Source organism: Petaurus breviceps, unplaced genomic scaffold (assembly GCF_028583685.1).
Source record: "Petaurus breviceps papuanus isolate PSGF00001 unplaced genomic scaffold, PetGlider_PUasm1.0 90823, whole genome shotgun sequence".
Lineage (NCBI taxonomy): Eukaryota > Metazoa > Chordata > Mammalia > Diprotodontia > Petauridae > Petaurus > Petaurus breviceps.
In genome coordinates, this window is record NW_027187352.1 from 1462659 (window position 1) to 1477420 (window position 14762).

General features: G+C 37.3%; 1 protein-coding gene across 1 annotated transcript in view; it reads right to left on the bottom strand.

Annotated features, from left to right (window-relative positions):
• Positions 1-14762, bottom strand: part of FCHSD2 (FCH and double SH3 domains 2) — a 366482-nt gene that overhangs the window by 200701 nt on the left and 151019 nt on the right. The window contains exon 4 of the mRNA XM_069070809.1: positions 11078-11154. Coding sequence (XP_068926910.1) covers positions 11078-11154 — 77 coding nt within the window. The remainder of the gene's footprint in view (positions 1-11077; positions 11155-14762) is intronic.

The following is a 14762-nucleotide window of genomic DNA, read 5'->3' on the forward strand; positions in this document are numbered from 1 at the left end:
GATCGCATAGCTAGTGTCAGAAGCAGGATTTCAATCCAAATCTTCCTGATTCAAATTCTATAACCCTCTCATTTTATACACTGCTGCCTCTCATAGCTAACATCTGTTTGATATTTTAGGATTCATAAAGCACTTTACCTATATCATTCATTTCTCACAACTCTCTGAAGTAGGTGCTGTTTTTGTCCCCTTTTTACAGATGAGGAAACTGAAGCCTAGAGATTATGTGACTTGCTCAAGGTCACACAGTTAGTAAGCATCTTAGGCAAGCTTCAATTTCATGTCTTCCTGACTCCCAGGCTCGACTTCACTCTATTACCTACCAAGCTTTTAAAAGTCATTCATAGGAATCTTATGGAAGAGAGGGGAGAGATGTGGTCTAAAACTGTGGTGTCAAACTGAAGTAGAAACAGGGGCCACCATGGCAAACTCTACATAAAGATCACATATCGATTTAGCTTTAAAATGTAGTATCTTTGTTTTTTTACATTTTCATTTATTTTGTTAAATATTTCCCAATTACATTTTAATCTTGTTTGGGCTGTATGTGGCACCTTTGGTCTAAACCAGCATTTCTTAAACTGTTGTTTCAAGAACCCTTTATGAGATCTTGAAAAATTTGGCAACAATAAAAGTCTTCTGAACACACAACAACCAAAAATTAATTCAAAATCAAACTAATAATGAACCCAAGGTGTTTCTGACAGCATTTGCCCGGATTGCATCACACGACTTTACTGCTGCTTTGGTTCTGAACATAAAGCATGCACCCTTTGTACTGTGCATGCTATCACATGACACAATGCCAACAAACACTTCCAGAAACACCTCAGCTCAGATTTGAGACTACCGTATGTTATGAATTGCAGTGTTTTTGCCATACAAAATTTTCTGCTCTTACAGAAATATAATAGCTTAAAATGATGAAAAATAAAGACTTTCAATATTTTCCTACCATCATTCCTCAGCATGTAAGAATCAAATTAGTATATTTTTGGATTGTATTGTGTTAAAACATTTGATTTTTAAAATTGCTGTTCTCTTCTTCGTCTACAGAAACTTAAGTGTTTAATTGCAGGAAGTAAAGACAAAAGTCCTTCAACAATATTTCTCCACGATCACCACTGTATGTGTATGTAAGTATGAACATCAATTTTTTAAATTAAATACAAACAAATGTAATTTTGTAAACTAAATCTAACATTTATTTGAGAAATTATGAGCAATATGTATTTGAATGTTAGGACAAAAATATTTTTTGATTATGAATAAATGGCTAAATTTAGACAAAAAAGGTAAAAATACTGACGACAATGTGACAGTCTTCACTACCAGGTTGTAGTGCACCTAAATTGACAAGAAAAAGAAAGTACATAGAATCATGTGGCTCTCAAGAGGGTGAAGTTTAAACAGATTATTGAAATTGAAAGATGAAGCTGTTATATTTTTGACTGAGCAGAAATCTGATTTTGTTAATTTTTTTCATAATGATTTATGGCTTTAAAAACTTTGTTATTTGTTGGTTACTTTAAAAAAACTCAATGATTTAAACATGTCACTTCAAGGAAAAAAACTAACATTTTATATTAAAGGCAAAATCAAAAGTTTTACTAAAAAAAGTTAACATATGGAAGAATAGGGTAGAAAATTATTCTCTAGAAACATTTACAGCTCCAGATGATTTTACAATTGAAAATAAGCTTCCCAAAGATTTAGTTGTAAGAGTTATAATTGATTGTCTGAAGTGCCTGAAGACACAGTTTCATAAATACTTCCCTTCAAATTTTGATTCTAAAAAACTATGTATGAAGCATACTCAATTGAAATAAAAAACATCAGTTATCTGCCACTAAAAGTTCAAGAAAAATTTGCCACATTATCAAGTGACACAGGTTTAAAACCTGAGTTTCCTAAAAAAAAAAATTGCTAAATGAATTTTGGCTTGGGATTAGGACAGAATTTCCAACAATTTCTGAAATGGCCCTAAACATACTTCTGCCATCTTGTACTATATATTTATGCAAAGCAGCATTCTCAGCACTGACAATTATAAAATCAAAATATCAATCAACTCTGAAAAATGTTCAAGATGCTCTGTGTACTGCAGTATCAAATATTCCACCATGATTTAATTTTTATGTAACAATGAACAAGCACATTCATCTCATTAGTATGCAAATTTGCTTTCATCTTTAATAAATGGTAAAATTATATGTATACCAAAGAATTGTTTTAAAATAAATTTATGATTTATTATCAGTAAATGCTTAATTTATATATATATATATATATATATATATATATATATTTCATATACCTACACTACAAGGATCATGTAAAAATTTCTTGGACAAAAGGGAGTCACAAGTGGAAAAAGTTAAAGAAGTCCTGGTCTAAACAACAGGTACAGAAGGATGGATTTGGAAATCGGAATCGTCAGATTTAGAGTAGTCATTTTTTATTAAACTGAAGCCATTTACTAAGCCCTCCCTCTTCTCTCCTCCTCAGTTTCACATCACTCAAATGCCTTCCCTCACAATCTCCTCTTTTAGCCCTGCCAAAAATGAAGAGATATTTCTCCTATCTGCCACAGCTAACCCCTCTGCATTCATCCTTGATCTAACTCTATCCTGTCTTTCTAACAGACTGGCTCTTCTATCATCACTAATATATCTCTTACTAATCTTCAGTCTTTGCCTATCAACTTGACATTTCCCTGGTGCTGACCCATATCTTCTCCATCCTTAAAAAATCCCTCACTTAATCTGTCCATCCCCTTTAACTAATATCCAGTATCTTTCCTTCCTTTCATGGCTAAACTCCTCAAGAAAGCCATCTACACTTTGTCCCCTCTTAGTCCCTTCTAAAACCTCTGTAGTCTGGCTTTTGACCTTTACATTCAATTGAAACTGCTCTTTTCAAAGGTATTAAAGATCTCTTAGCTGAGAGATTTAATAGTATGTTCTCAGTTCTCATCTTTCTTGACCTATACACAGTCTGATACTGTTGGTCATTGTCTTCTTGATATTATTTTCTCTCTCTCTTTTCATGATACCACTCTCACATGGTTCTCTTTCTACCTGTCTGCTCTGTCAGTCTGCTTTTCTGGATCTTAATTCAGAGCACCCCAGCTAAGGCTTTGTCCTGAGCCCCCCTTCTCTTTTCCTTTTTTATTATTTTGCTTGGTGACATCATCAATTCCCATGGATTCAATAATAATTTCTATGCAGATAATTCTTAGATCTATTTATAAAGTCTCAACTGCTCTCCTGACCTCTAGTCTTACATCTCCAACAGCTGGGTGGCACCATGGATAGAGCACTGGACTAGCAGTCAGGAAGATCTGAATTCATATCTGACCTCAGACAGTACTTGACCCTGTACAAGTCTGTCTGCCTTTGTTTTCCTAACTGTAAAATGGTATAATAGCAACTATTTCCCAGAGTTGTTGTGAGGAATCAAGTGAGATAATATTTGTAAAACACTTAGCATAGTGTCTAGCACGCAGTAAGTGCTTCGTAAATGCTTGTTTCCTTCCTTCCTCTTCCCGACTGGACGTTTCAAACTCTGAATTCATGATCTTACCCAAAACTCTCCCTTCTTCTGAACTTCCCCATTACTGTGGAAGTCCCTAACAACCCTCTGATCCACGTTTCAGCTCAAGTGACCTACCAGCTGTCCCCTTAACTTAGCAGTCCTTCTCTGTCTTCTGTGCTCAGTGCTCTTCCTCTTTATCTCTACCTAGTAGGATCATTAGCTTCCTTCTACAGACAGCCCAGGTAACATCTCTGAAGGAAAACCTTTTCTTTTGTCTCTAGTTGGTACTACCTTTTTCCTCCTGAGATCTTTTTCTAGTTTTTTTTTTTCTCCAAAAATATCGTATTGCCTCAATTGAATGCAAACTTCCTGAGTGGAGGGACTATTTGTTGTGGAGGGACAAATACTTTTCCCGTCAACAGTTTTAGTCTAATTGCACTGATTTTGTTTATGCAAAATTTTTTCAATTTCATGTAGTAGAAACTCCTTTATCTTATTTAATTGCCTCTATTTCTTGTTTGGCTAAAAACTACCCCTTCCTCCCACCAAATTCCCCCATTCCCAGACGACAGTGTGAAAGGTATCTTCAAAATTCAGGTAGTATTTATCCATGGTAAGCTTTATATGGCATGTGATATAAGATTTTAACTGAAACCTAATTTTTGTCAAACTTATTTTCAAGTTCCCAAGCACTTCTTATCAAATAGGGAGTTCTCCAAGTAATTAGCACTCCCAAGTTTATTGAACATTGGGTTGCTGAATTCAATTGTTTCAGATTCTTCCTTGTCTAGTCTGTTCCAATTATGTACTTCATAATTTTTAACAAGTATCAAATAGCTTTGATGATTACTGTTACATAAAGTGATTTGAAAAGTGAAGGTGCTTATTCTCTTCATTTATACATTGTTTTCATTATTTCCCATGAGATACTAGATACTTTCTATCTCCAAATGAATTTTATCACTGTATTGTATCCAGCTTTATAAAGTGTTCTCTTGTTATTTTTATTGGGATAGTGTTAAATCTGTAATTTTAAGAGTATTTTTATTATACTGCATAACCCAACTATGAAGAATGAATATCCTTCCACTATTTTTTAAAATAGGTGTTTTGTGATTGCATTAATTTATAAGTTTTCAGTATGCCTTGGTAGATTGACTCCAAGATATGTTAAGCTTTTTCATAGTCTTTTTTCCCTTTAATGAAGACTTCTATAACCTTCCAAAGTTCACTGATATTGCTTTAGCAATCACATCTGCCCAGTTATTTCAGTACTCAGATGTAGTGCACCTGGACCTAGTGACTCATAAGAATTGTTTCACTGTTTGCACTAATGTCCTTGTTGGCTAAGACCAGTTTCTGGTACATAGTAGGTAGTTAATAAACACTTGCTGACTGATTAATCAAGGTAAGCAGATGCTCTATGACTCTCTCTAGACTTATCTTACCTAATGAAAGGTAATGTAATATAGTGGAAAGAATTCAGGAAGACTTGATTCAAATTCCACTTCTGACACTGTAGAATCATGCAATAGTCACTTAAAGTCTCTGAGCCTCAGTTTCCTCATCTGTAAAATGAGAATATCTGCAGTACTTACCTCACAGAGTGCTTTTGATGATCACATGATAAAAAACATGTCGAGCATTATGCAAACCTTTAAGTACTACATGAATGTCAGGCATCCTGGGTTTCAGTTTCCTATTATTTATTTTTATCCTCTATTTTGTGGTCCAAATATCATTCTCCTTGTAATACAAACCATATATTCAAATTGCATCTGTGATCTCAGTGATTCCAAATTTCTCTCCTAGAGTACATACTCCAATATCCATCTATCTATTGTCCTGTGAGACTCTTGTACATGTCTTCCCATAACTTCATCACAGGGATCCACCCAATGTGCATTTTCATTTTTCCCTTACATTGTGAGGTTGTACTCTGGCTCTATAACCCTCACCTCTGCCATATAACTAACCCACATCATCTTCCAATCATTTTTAATGACATATTTTATTCCTGTCCTTTATCCAACTTCCTCATTACATGTTGCAACCTGCTTACATGCACCATGAGTCTCTCCACTGCCCTCTGTATGATATTAATTTTTAATTACTTTAGAGATTTTTATTCCAGTTCCAATTGCCATAAAGTAGCACCAACAGAATTAAGGCATTAAAAATGTGATATTTAGAAGCAAAAGAAAAAATTAATTAAGCAACTCTGCTATCCTACTGCCTCTCACAATAAACAACAGTCTTTATCTCTTCTTTGATCCTATTTCTTTTCTCCAACATTGCTTTTTTTAAAAAGACTCCTTTTTGTTCTTAGTTTTCCTAACTGGTGCCAGCTTATTCTAAACTTTAGTCCTCAACATGACATTCTTCTTATAGGACTTGGTCACAATTTTGTATTCACCCTCTCTTACTTGCCCTCACTCTAATGTAAGTTTCTTTATAAAACCTAAATTGGTTGATGATCTCTGTATAGCCACACTAATATTCTATAAGCAGATCCCTCTCCTCTTCTTCAGAATGGCTTCTCTTTGTTTCCTCAGAATTTCTATGTACCTCCCCATCTTTCTTGAGCAGATTTCTAGAGACTGTTAATCAATGGGATTCTATATATTCTTTTAAAAAAATTCTTACAGGGGCGGCCAGGTGGTGCAGTAAGAGCGCTGGCCCCAGAGTCGGGAGACCTGGGATTGGTTCCGGCCTCAGATACTTAGCACCCACACAAAAATAACTGGCCGTGTAACCTTGAGCAAATTATGTAACCCCAATTGCTTTTAAAAAAATTCTTCCAAATCTGTTCTCTTTAAATTTATGGTAAATGTCAGACTGTGCCCTTTATCACAAATTCTGAGACAAGTAGTTATTGTTTACTTCCTGATAATCCCACTCCCCATCAAGATTCACATAAGTTCCATCTCAGGAACTAACAATTCCTTATTAGAAGAAATCATATTCAAAGTAGTAGCTCCTCTCCTTGGTCCTACCAACTTCTGAAATGATCAAGGATGAAATTATCATTAAGGTAAGAAATTAAGAGCTGCTCTGCTTTTGGCAAAGGAAATATTCCACTAAATGTCCAGATACCTGAAAGCCCCCATCACTAATTTATCATGCCTCTGTGCTGGGACTATAGATCTGTTTCCTAAACTCTTCATCTATTTCATATTTTCTGTCCAATTGGTCTGTAGTATATTCCACTGACAACTATCATTTCTGTTCCTACCTCCGCTGATCTCCATCCAAATTATTTCCACCATGTTTCACTTCTCTATACCATCTTTACTACATGAGGACATCTCTAATATATCATGCTACTCTACCAGTCTCCTTCCTCCCCCCTTTACCCATCCTGTTGTTTTTTAATAAAGTATCCTCTTCTAGAGGCAATCATAGGTCTCATTCTACCAAATTTCAGGGATACCTAATAAGTTGAATTTGATTCCTCATGTTAAGACAGCTGGCTCACCTTGCTTGTTACAACCATGCTTTGTGCATGTTCATAGACATCTGAAGCTACAGGTTTAGTTTCCTGTGAATTTTTAAGTATCTCTACTGCTATTCTTCCTACAATGTGGCTACTTTCTGTGGTATCCAATATGTTGGATAGGCTTAGGCAATTTTTCCCCCAAGTTTTCCTTTCCAGGTTAACATTCTTTGGGTTACCCTAACAAGACTCTAGGCCAAACCATTCTTGCTAGATATATACCTTCTCCTTGACCAATAGCAGAGCAGCTCTTAATTTCTTACCTTAATGATAATTTCATCCTTGATCATTTCAGAAGTTGGTAGAACCAAGGAAAGGAGCTACTACTTTGAATATGATTTCTTCTAATAAGGAGTTGTTAGTTCCTGAGATGGAAATTATGTGAATCTTGATGGGGAGTGGGATTATCAGGAAGTAAACAATAATTTGTTCTTTAATTTCCATATTCCAAACAATAATTTGATCTTTAATTTCCATATTTTAAGTCACTATATAGAAACTAATTTATCAGGTAATTATTTCATACATTTGTATAGTAGCAGTTTTCAAAGCTCTTTCACATCTCAGCTGAATTCAATATAAGGCCCTGGAATCAATGACAGTGGATATAAAAAGATAAAAACCTGAATGGTCTCTACTCACAAGTTTATAATCTAGTGAAGTGTAAGTGGGGCCTGATGATGGAGCTCTATCCTCAGATCATATGCAGTATTCTTCTTGGCGCTGCTCACGTGAAAGAGGCTAGGGAGCATGCTTCTGGAAAGGTGTGATGAAATGTAATCGAAAGACTTTGCTCCCTGATTCAGAGCACAGGCAGGTATTCTGGTCCTTTCATCATGTGAAGAAAAGGAACTTTTTCATTGGCTGCTGAGCCAGAACTGAGAATGCTTTGAAAAAAAATACAAACTGGCCCAGGAATTTCCTTTTCTTTGTCTGGCTGTATTCAAATGAGAGAGACATGCTGAAAGTCTTGGGATGAGGAAAGGCTTTGGGTCCCTCCACTTCCCAAACCAGAGCCAACATTCATCCCATGAGAACGGGCTTATATTCTGTGATTTTGTGCTTTTCTATTTTCAGATTAATAGCTAACATTTATATAGCACTTACTATGTGCCAGGCACTGTGCTAAATGCTTTATATTATGTGATTTTAACTTCACAACAACCCTTTGAGGCAGGTGCTAGCATTAGCTCCATTTTACAGATGAGGAAACTGAGGCAAACTGAGTGACTTGCCCAGGGTCACGCAGCTAGTGAGTGTTTGAGGCTGGATTTGAACTCAGTTCCTGATGACTCCAGATCAGTGTAATGGCAATGGGAATTGAAAATTTTCCCTAATTTAATAAGCCTAAGGGAATTTTAAGACCTCCTGATTTGAAGATTTTCCCTAGCCCTAATAGGTTGAATGTAATCACATGGAGCCTGTGGGAGGAGGAGTTTGCTGAAGAGTGGAGCAGGGCCCACAGGAAGCTGGGAGTCAGAGAAGTTAGAGCTGGAGAGAGGAGAAGAAATACCCAGGAAGACAGCTAGACTTGTGAGTATTAGTTTGTGGGAAGGCTAAAGGATGGTGTGGCTCTCTGTGGTGTGGTGGTATATTAACTTCTATGTTGCTATGATGGATTCGGTTTCCTGGTGTTGGGATTTGGCTTTCTGGTGTTTGGATAAATGTTTTGCTTCTGTCTTATATATGGAGAGTCTGTTATATTTTGCTATTGAGCACTATGCTGACATATTGACAGTTGCCATAGGCGCTGTAAATATTGCACTGGTGCTACAGCTGAGCGTTCTATTCACTGAACTGATGCTATATAGGTGCTAGGTGGAAACTGCTTTAAGTTTGAGCCCACTTTCCAACTAGAATGACAGAATTTAGCAGAGAGTATGCCCCCATGTGTTAGAAGACATTTGAACATTTCTTCTTGTTACATGTTCACAGTTATGATTTCTTTTTAAAAAAAAAAAAGCATCAATAACCTGTGGTTGAAGTTGGGAAGAACACACCAGAATGTGGTTTGAACTAACAGCATTAGAGAAGAATCATTCCAGTTCCTCAGGGGTACCTCTAGAACCCAGAGGTGGAAACATAGCCATCTTGCTGAAGGACCCAATCATCAGCAAGAGTTAGAATGAAGTTCCTCAGCTTAAAAGAGCTAAAGAGGGAATAGGATATATGCACAAATAAATATGACCCAACAGAGAATTCAACAAGACCAAGGGGCAATTAGTAAAGAGGCACTTATTGTTTACTATGCATCAGGCACTGTGCTAAGCATTGGGCAGTTTACAGTAGATAAACTGATGAAGAAATTTCTGGAGGAGATAATTTTTTACCTTGGGGAAATCAGGAAAGGCTTCACAAAAGAGAAAGCACCTAAGCTGGGTTTTAAAGGGAAGTAATTTTAGTCTATGGAGATAAGATGTAGGGTATTAGATGTAGATCCTTGTATTCTAAGGATAGGAGGAAAGCCTCTGTGAATGAATGGAGAGAGGACCAAAACATGAACAGTCCAGATGAATTAGAGTATGTAGTACATAAGGAACAGTAGAGGGAAATATAGTTAGACAGGTAAGTTGGAGCTAATTCTAAAGGGTTTTGAATGCTGGGCTATGGGGTTTGCTTTTTATCCTACAGAATAAATGGTCTCCAAATATTTTAGATATCCATCAAGTAAAAAGTAAACTCTGAGGATGTACCCTATGTGTATATTTACTTATTCATAAATTACATACAAGTACTATAGTAATAATTACACACATTCTAAAACTTGCAAAAAACTAGAAATTTTTTTAAAAAGATGAGATAAAGATGAAATAACATTTGATCTTAGAAATAACAGAAAATCATTGGCATTTACTAAGTATGAGATTAATATGGTCAGCCTTAACACTTCAGAAAAATTAGCAGCTGTGTCGACTGGAAAGAAGAGAGATTTGAGGTAGGGAGATGAATTAGAAGGCTATTACAACAATTCAGGAGAGAGGTGATGATGATCTGAATCAGATATGAACTCAGGTTTTCAGGACCCCTGGCTCATCACTCTATCCATTGTCCCAGATAGCCATCTCACTGATGGCAGGAAGAATGGAATCCAAATCCAGTCTTAGAGATTTATTAACTATATGACCCTGGGCTATTTCTGAGGAAGAGAAAGGAGGTCATTTTGGCTGGACTGAAGAGGGGAAGTGGGGGCAGCTAGGTGGCATAGTGAATAGAGCACCGGCCCTGGAGTCAGGAGGATCTGAGCTCACATCTGGCCTCAGACACTTAACACTTACTATGTGAGCTTGGGCAAGTCACTTAAGCCCAACTGCCCTGCCTTGCCCCCTCCAAAGAGCAAAAGAAAATAAAAAGAGTGTGGAAGTGGAAGATGTACAATAAAGCTGGAAAGATAAATTGGGACCAGGTTGTAAGGGGCTTTAAATAATAAATAGGAGTTTATATTTGATCCTAAAGGCAACAAGAAGTTTATTCAGTAGGGGACTAAATACTAAGATCTATACTTAAGGAAAATCACTCTGGCAATAGTGTAGGGGATAGAATGGGAGGTAGAAAAGTTCTGAAGCAAGAAAGCTAATCTGAAGTACAGTACAATCATCTGGGTAAGAGGTGATGAGAGACTGAACTAATTAATGTGGTGACTGCAAGTAGAGCGAATGGGAAGAATTGATAGATGTGATAAATATGTGGGGTAAGGGAACAAGGATAACACCAAGGTCATGAACCTGAAAGATTATGAAACCACATAAAACTGATGACTGAAGCTCTAGGAATGAGTGATATAACAAAGGGATAGCAGGTGAAGTACTATGGAACGACCTTTCTCCCCAGGCCGTTTTACATTTCTGGAAGGATCGTCCAATTTCCACACACCTCCAGTGACAGGCTTTAGCTACAAAGCCTTCTAGATTTCTGGAGAGATATATAATTGTAATGTCATTCAGTAAAGGTACTATCTTTCTTCTGGGAATTAAAATGTCAGTTTGTGAAATGTAAAGCAAAAAAGCTGCCATTTAAAAAAATATCAAGACCCACTCACTGAATTACCTGTAATCATTCCGCTCGTCAGCTTTTATTCCAGGCCAATCTTTCTTCAGGTACTGACTAGCCAATTTCTGGATGCCCTATTAACAAAGGAGGGAAGATATTTTTCAACATAAGTATGAGGTCATAAAGGAAGCTGTTGATTAATAACAAATTCCTCCCCTATATACCCTTTGTTCTTCCACAAACAAAATATGATTTTGCTCATTTTGATACCTATTTTCAGAATCAAATTTAGAATAATCTGCTGTAAAAGCAGAATCACTACAGCCATGTTCCATTCCCTTCCAGCTCTTATTTCATTCTTTAGGAACAGAGAGTTTTAGGCTTAGAGATTTTAGGTTTTATGGAGCTGCTTGATTTGCTTCTTAATTCAGGAATCCACTGAATCAGCCAAACTGGCTCACATGGGCATCTCCTAATGGGATCAGAGATTTAGAACTGGAGGCGGCTTTGGAGGTCACTAAGTCCAATCCCCTTTGACAGGTAAGAAAGAGTAAGTAATGGCTTCCATTTAGATAACAAACTTGAAGGTTTACAATGATGCTACGAGGCAGTCAGTATAAGGACTGCAAATTTTACAGAGGGCAAAACAAAGAGATCACCATAGTCATACACCTTATATTATATATACCATATACTTATTAAGTGGCAGGGCTGGTATTGAAGCTCAGATTTGCCCCATGTACCTGTTTCCCCCTGTCAAATCCTCTCCTACTGGGGTGGAAGGATCAATTATCCAGGGTCAAGTAAGTCTTGTATACTCAATTTCCCCCTAACATGTTCCCAATCACTATTTACATTTAGATAGAATTTGAAGGGATCTTAGAGACTACCAAGTCTTAACCAGTTTGAAAAAAAGAAGAAATGAAGCCATTAAAAGGTAAAGGGAGGTTTTGATCTAGATGATGTTAGTGGTACAACTGGAGCTAAAACAAGGGCTTGCCTAATTCTCGTGGGTACAGAGTTTAATAATTTACAGCATTTGGTGCATGCTGGTATTGAAAAAAACAAACTTCTGGGCAATCTGACACCAAGAATTCCCCAAAAAAGACTTGGTACTCTCCCCTGGGACAGGTCTAGCAGTGAGTGCTACTCAGACTGATGAAGTCTGCTATTTATCCCCCCTCCTCCCCCAACTTTACCACTATAGCTCAGGTCCTTACTGCCCTTACCTACTGCCTTACTGTAACAGCCTACAGTACTGGTGCCCCTGCTCCTGATATCTCCCTCTTTGCCCTGGCCAAAAGAAGCTTCCCTAAATTCATATTTAACCACAACATTAACCTGCTCAAGAACATTCACAGGCTTCTTCCTTTTAAGAGAAAACATGAAGCTCTTAGAATATATTTCAGGTCCTTCAGAGCATGATGCCAAGCCTGCCTTCCCAGCCTTCCTTCATTTTCCCCTCCAAGGATCCTATGTTCTCTGTGTCCAGCTGGATCACTAGCAGTTTGTAAATTGTAAATTCCCACAGGTTGTCTCCCAGGCCCAGACCACACTCATTCTTCATTTCTACCTGTTTAAAGATTCAGCCAGCTCTGGGGTTATGTTCTTCAGGAAGCCTTTTTGAAAGTGATTTCTTCCTCCCCAAGTCACTTGCTAGATTTATCCTTTGTTCTCATTATATTCTATGTTGTTTCATACTTATTTATTGTAGATGCTGTATCTCTTCTATTAGGCTATAGTCACCCTTAGGATATCAACTGTATAATTTTTCACCTTTATAGCATCAGAACATAGCAAAGTGCATAAAGCAACACTACTATATTTTTATACAATGCTTTAATGCTTACAAAGTAGTTTCTTTATAAACACTAGGAGGAAGAGTAGCAGAAATATTCAATCTTTTTCAGAGATGAAGAAACTGAGGCTCAAAGAGTTTAAGTAGGCCAGGTCATACAGCTAGTGTCAGAGCTAATTTCTGAACAAGGTCTTCTGATTCCAATTAATGCACTTTCTAGTTTACTCTGTGGAATCTGTTGAAATAGCAGCTTTCACTTTCATAGTGCTTTAGAGTTGAATGCTTTCCTCACAACAAACCTGTACAATAGAACAAGGAGTATTCCTATTTCACAGATAAGGAAACTGAGGCTTAAGAATGGTTATATGATTAAGTCACATCATTAGTGTCACAGTCAGTATTTGAATGTATCCATCTCCAAGCCTAGAACTCTCATCAGCATAACATGGTTAACCTAAATATACCTTAATATCTTCAGTTTTTAAGCATCATAAAAGGTATTTTTGTTTTCTATTTAATGCTTCAACTTCATCTTAAATACTTCATTTGTATGTGCATTATATTCACAAAATTTCATCCCTTTTTTCCCTGATAACTTTACTCTGAACCAGTGGACTTGTACAAGCATTTGGTTTCCATTCAGACTCAGCTTTAGTCATTTTTTACATTCCCAACCTTCTCTGGCCCCTTGTTTAAGCATGGCTGTGATAAAGCATGACCTCACTGGTAAAGTTAATTGAAATCTAGACCTCCTGAAATACCTTTTTCAGTAATTCTTCCCCTTTAGAAAGGAAGATTTGTAAGTAATTAAGGGGTGATGACATATTTAGAGGCTCCCTTTCTTCTGAAGTTACAGGTTTGGGGTCTTTAGCACTTTTGCTCCCTTTCCAAGGGCTGGACAGCAGCGTCAGACTACTGATATCTTTTCTGCCATAGGGAATAAGGTGCACTTAAGGGCACAACCCAGGGGAAGAAGGGTCAGTGACTCACTTCTTCAGCAAGCTTCCATTTCATTAGTGTGGATCTGCTTCCCATTGACAAAACCTGTAATCCTTCTACAATTTAGGAGATGGTCTTCAAGAGTCGTTGTGGCTGAAAAATCCATCCTCTTGTGGTTATCCTAATAATAAGCCTCTTGTGGCTGGGCTGGTCCTCAGATGACAGATACTGGGTTTTCCTCCAAGCCTTTACAAATTGGTAGGATCTGATAGAGCTTTTCTCTTTGGGTACAGTCTCTGAGAACCCAAAACCATCTCTCTACTATAATAGATCATTAGACAAAAGTTTCCATGGAGGAGGCACTAGAGATACAAAGATAAAAACAAAACAGTCTCTGCCCTCAAAGAAATGATATTCTGCTGTCCATTAATGGGGCAGGGAGGGGAATACAGCATGTACAAAGGTTAACTGTTAAAATAGACAAGGAATACTGGGGGCAGGAGCAAGATTTGGACAATGGTCCTGGAACATATAAGTTAAAGTAAATGGGGATATTTCATTTGAAGAAATTCACTAACTATTTATTAAATGTTTAGTATGCATAAGGTCAGGCACTGGGGACACAAAAACACAGAGATTAAACATTATCTATCCCCTCCCCTTAAGGTGCTTACATTTTACTTAGTAGGAAGATACCACATGCCTAGAAAAGTATAATATAAGGCAAGGAATGATGGAGCAAAGGAAAAATACAGATAAGATGTTCTAGGAAAATTGGGGACAACAAAGGATTTTTTTGGGGGGAGGCAGGATATAATATCTATCTTCAGAGATTTGAAAGGATCCCCTGGGGTAGAAGTATTAGGCCCATTTTGCTTCCAGTCTTCTTGTACTTTATATTTTTATATCCCTCCATGAACTATGTGATCCAGCTACAGTGGCATTCTTGTCAGTCCTACCCGCTTCCCCCCCCCCCCCCCCCCCCCCCCCCCCCCCCCCCCCCCC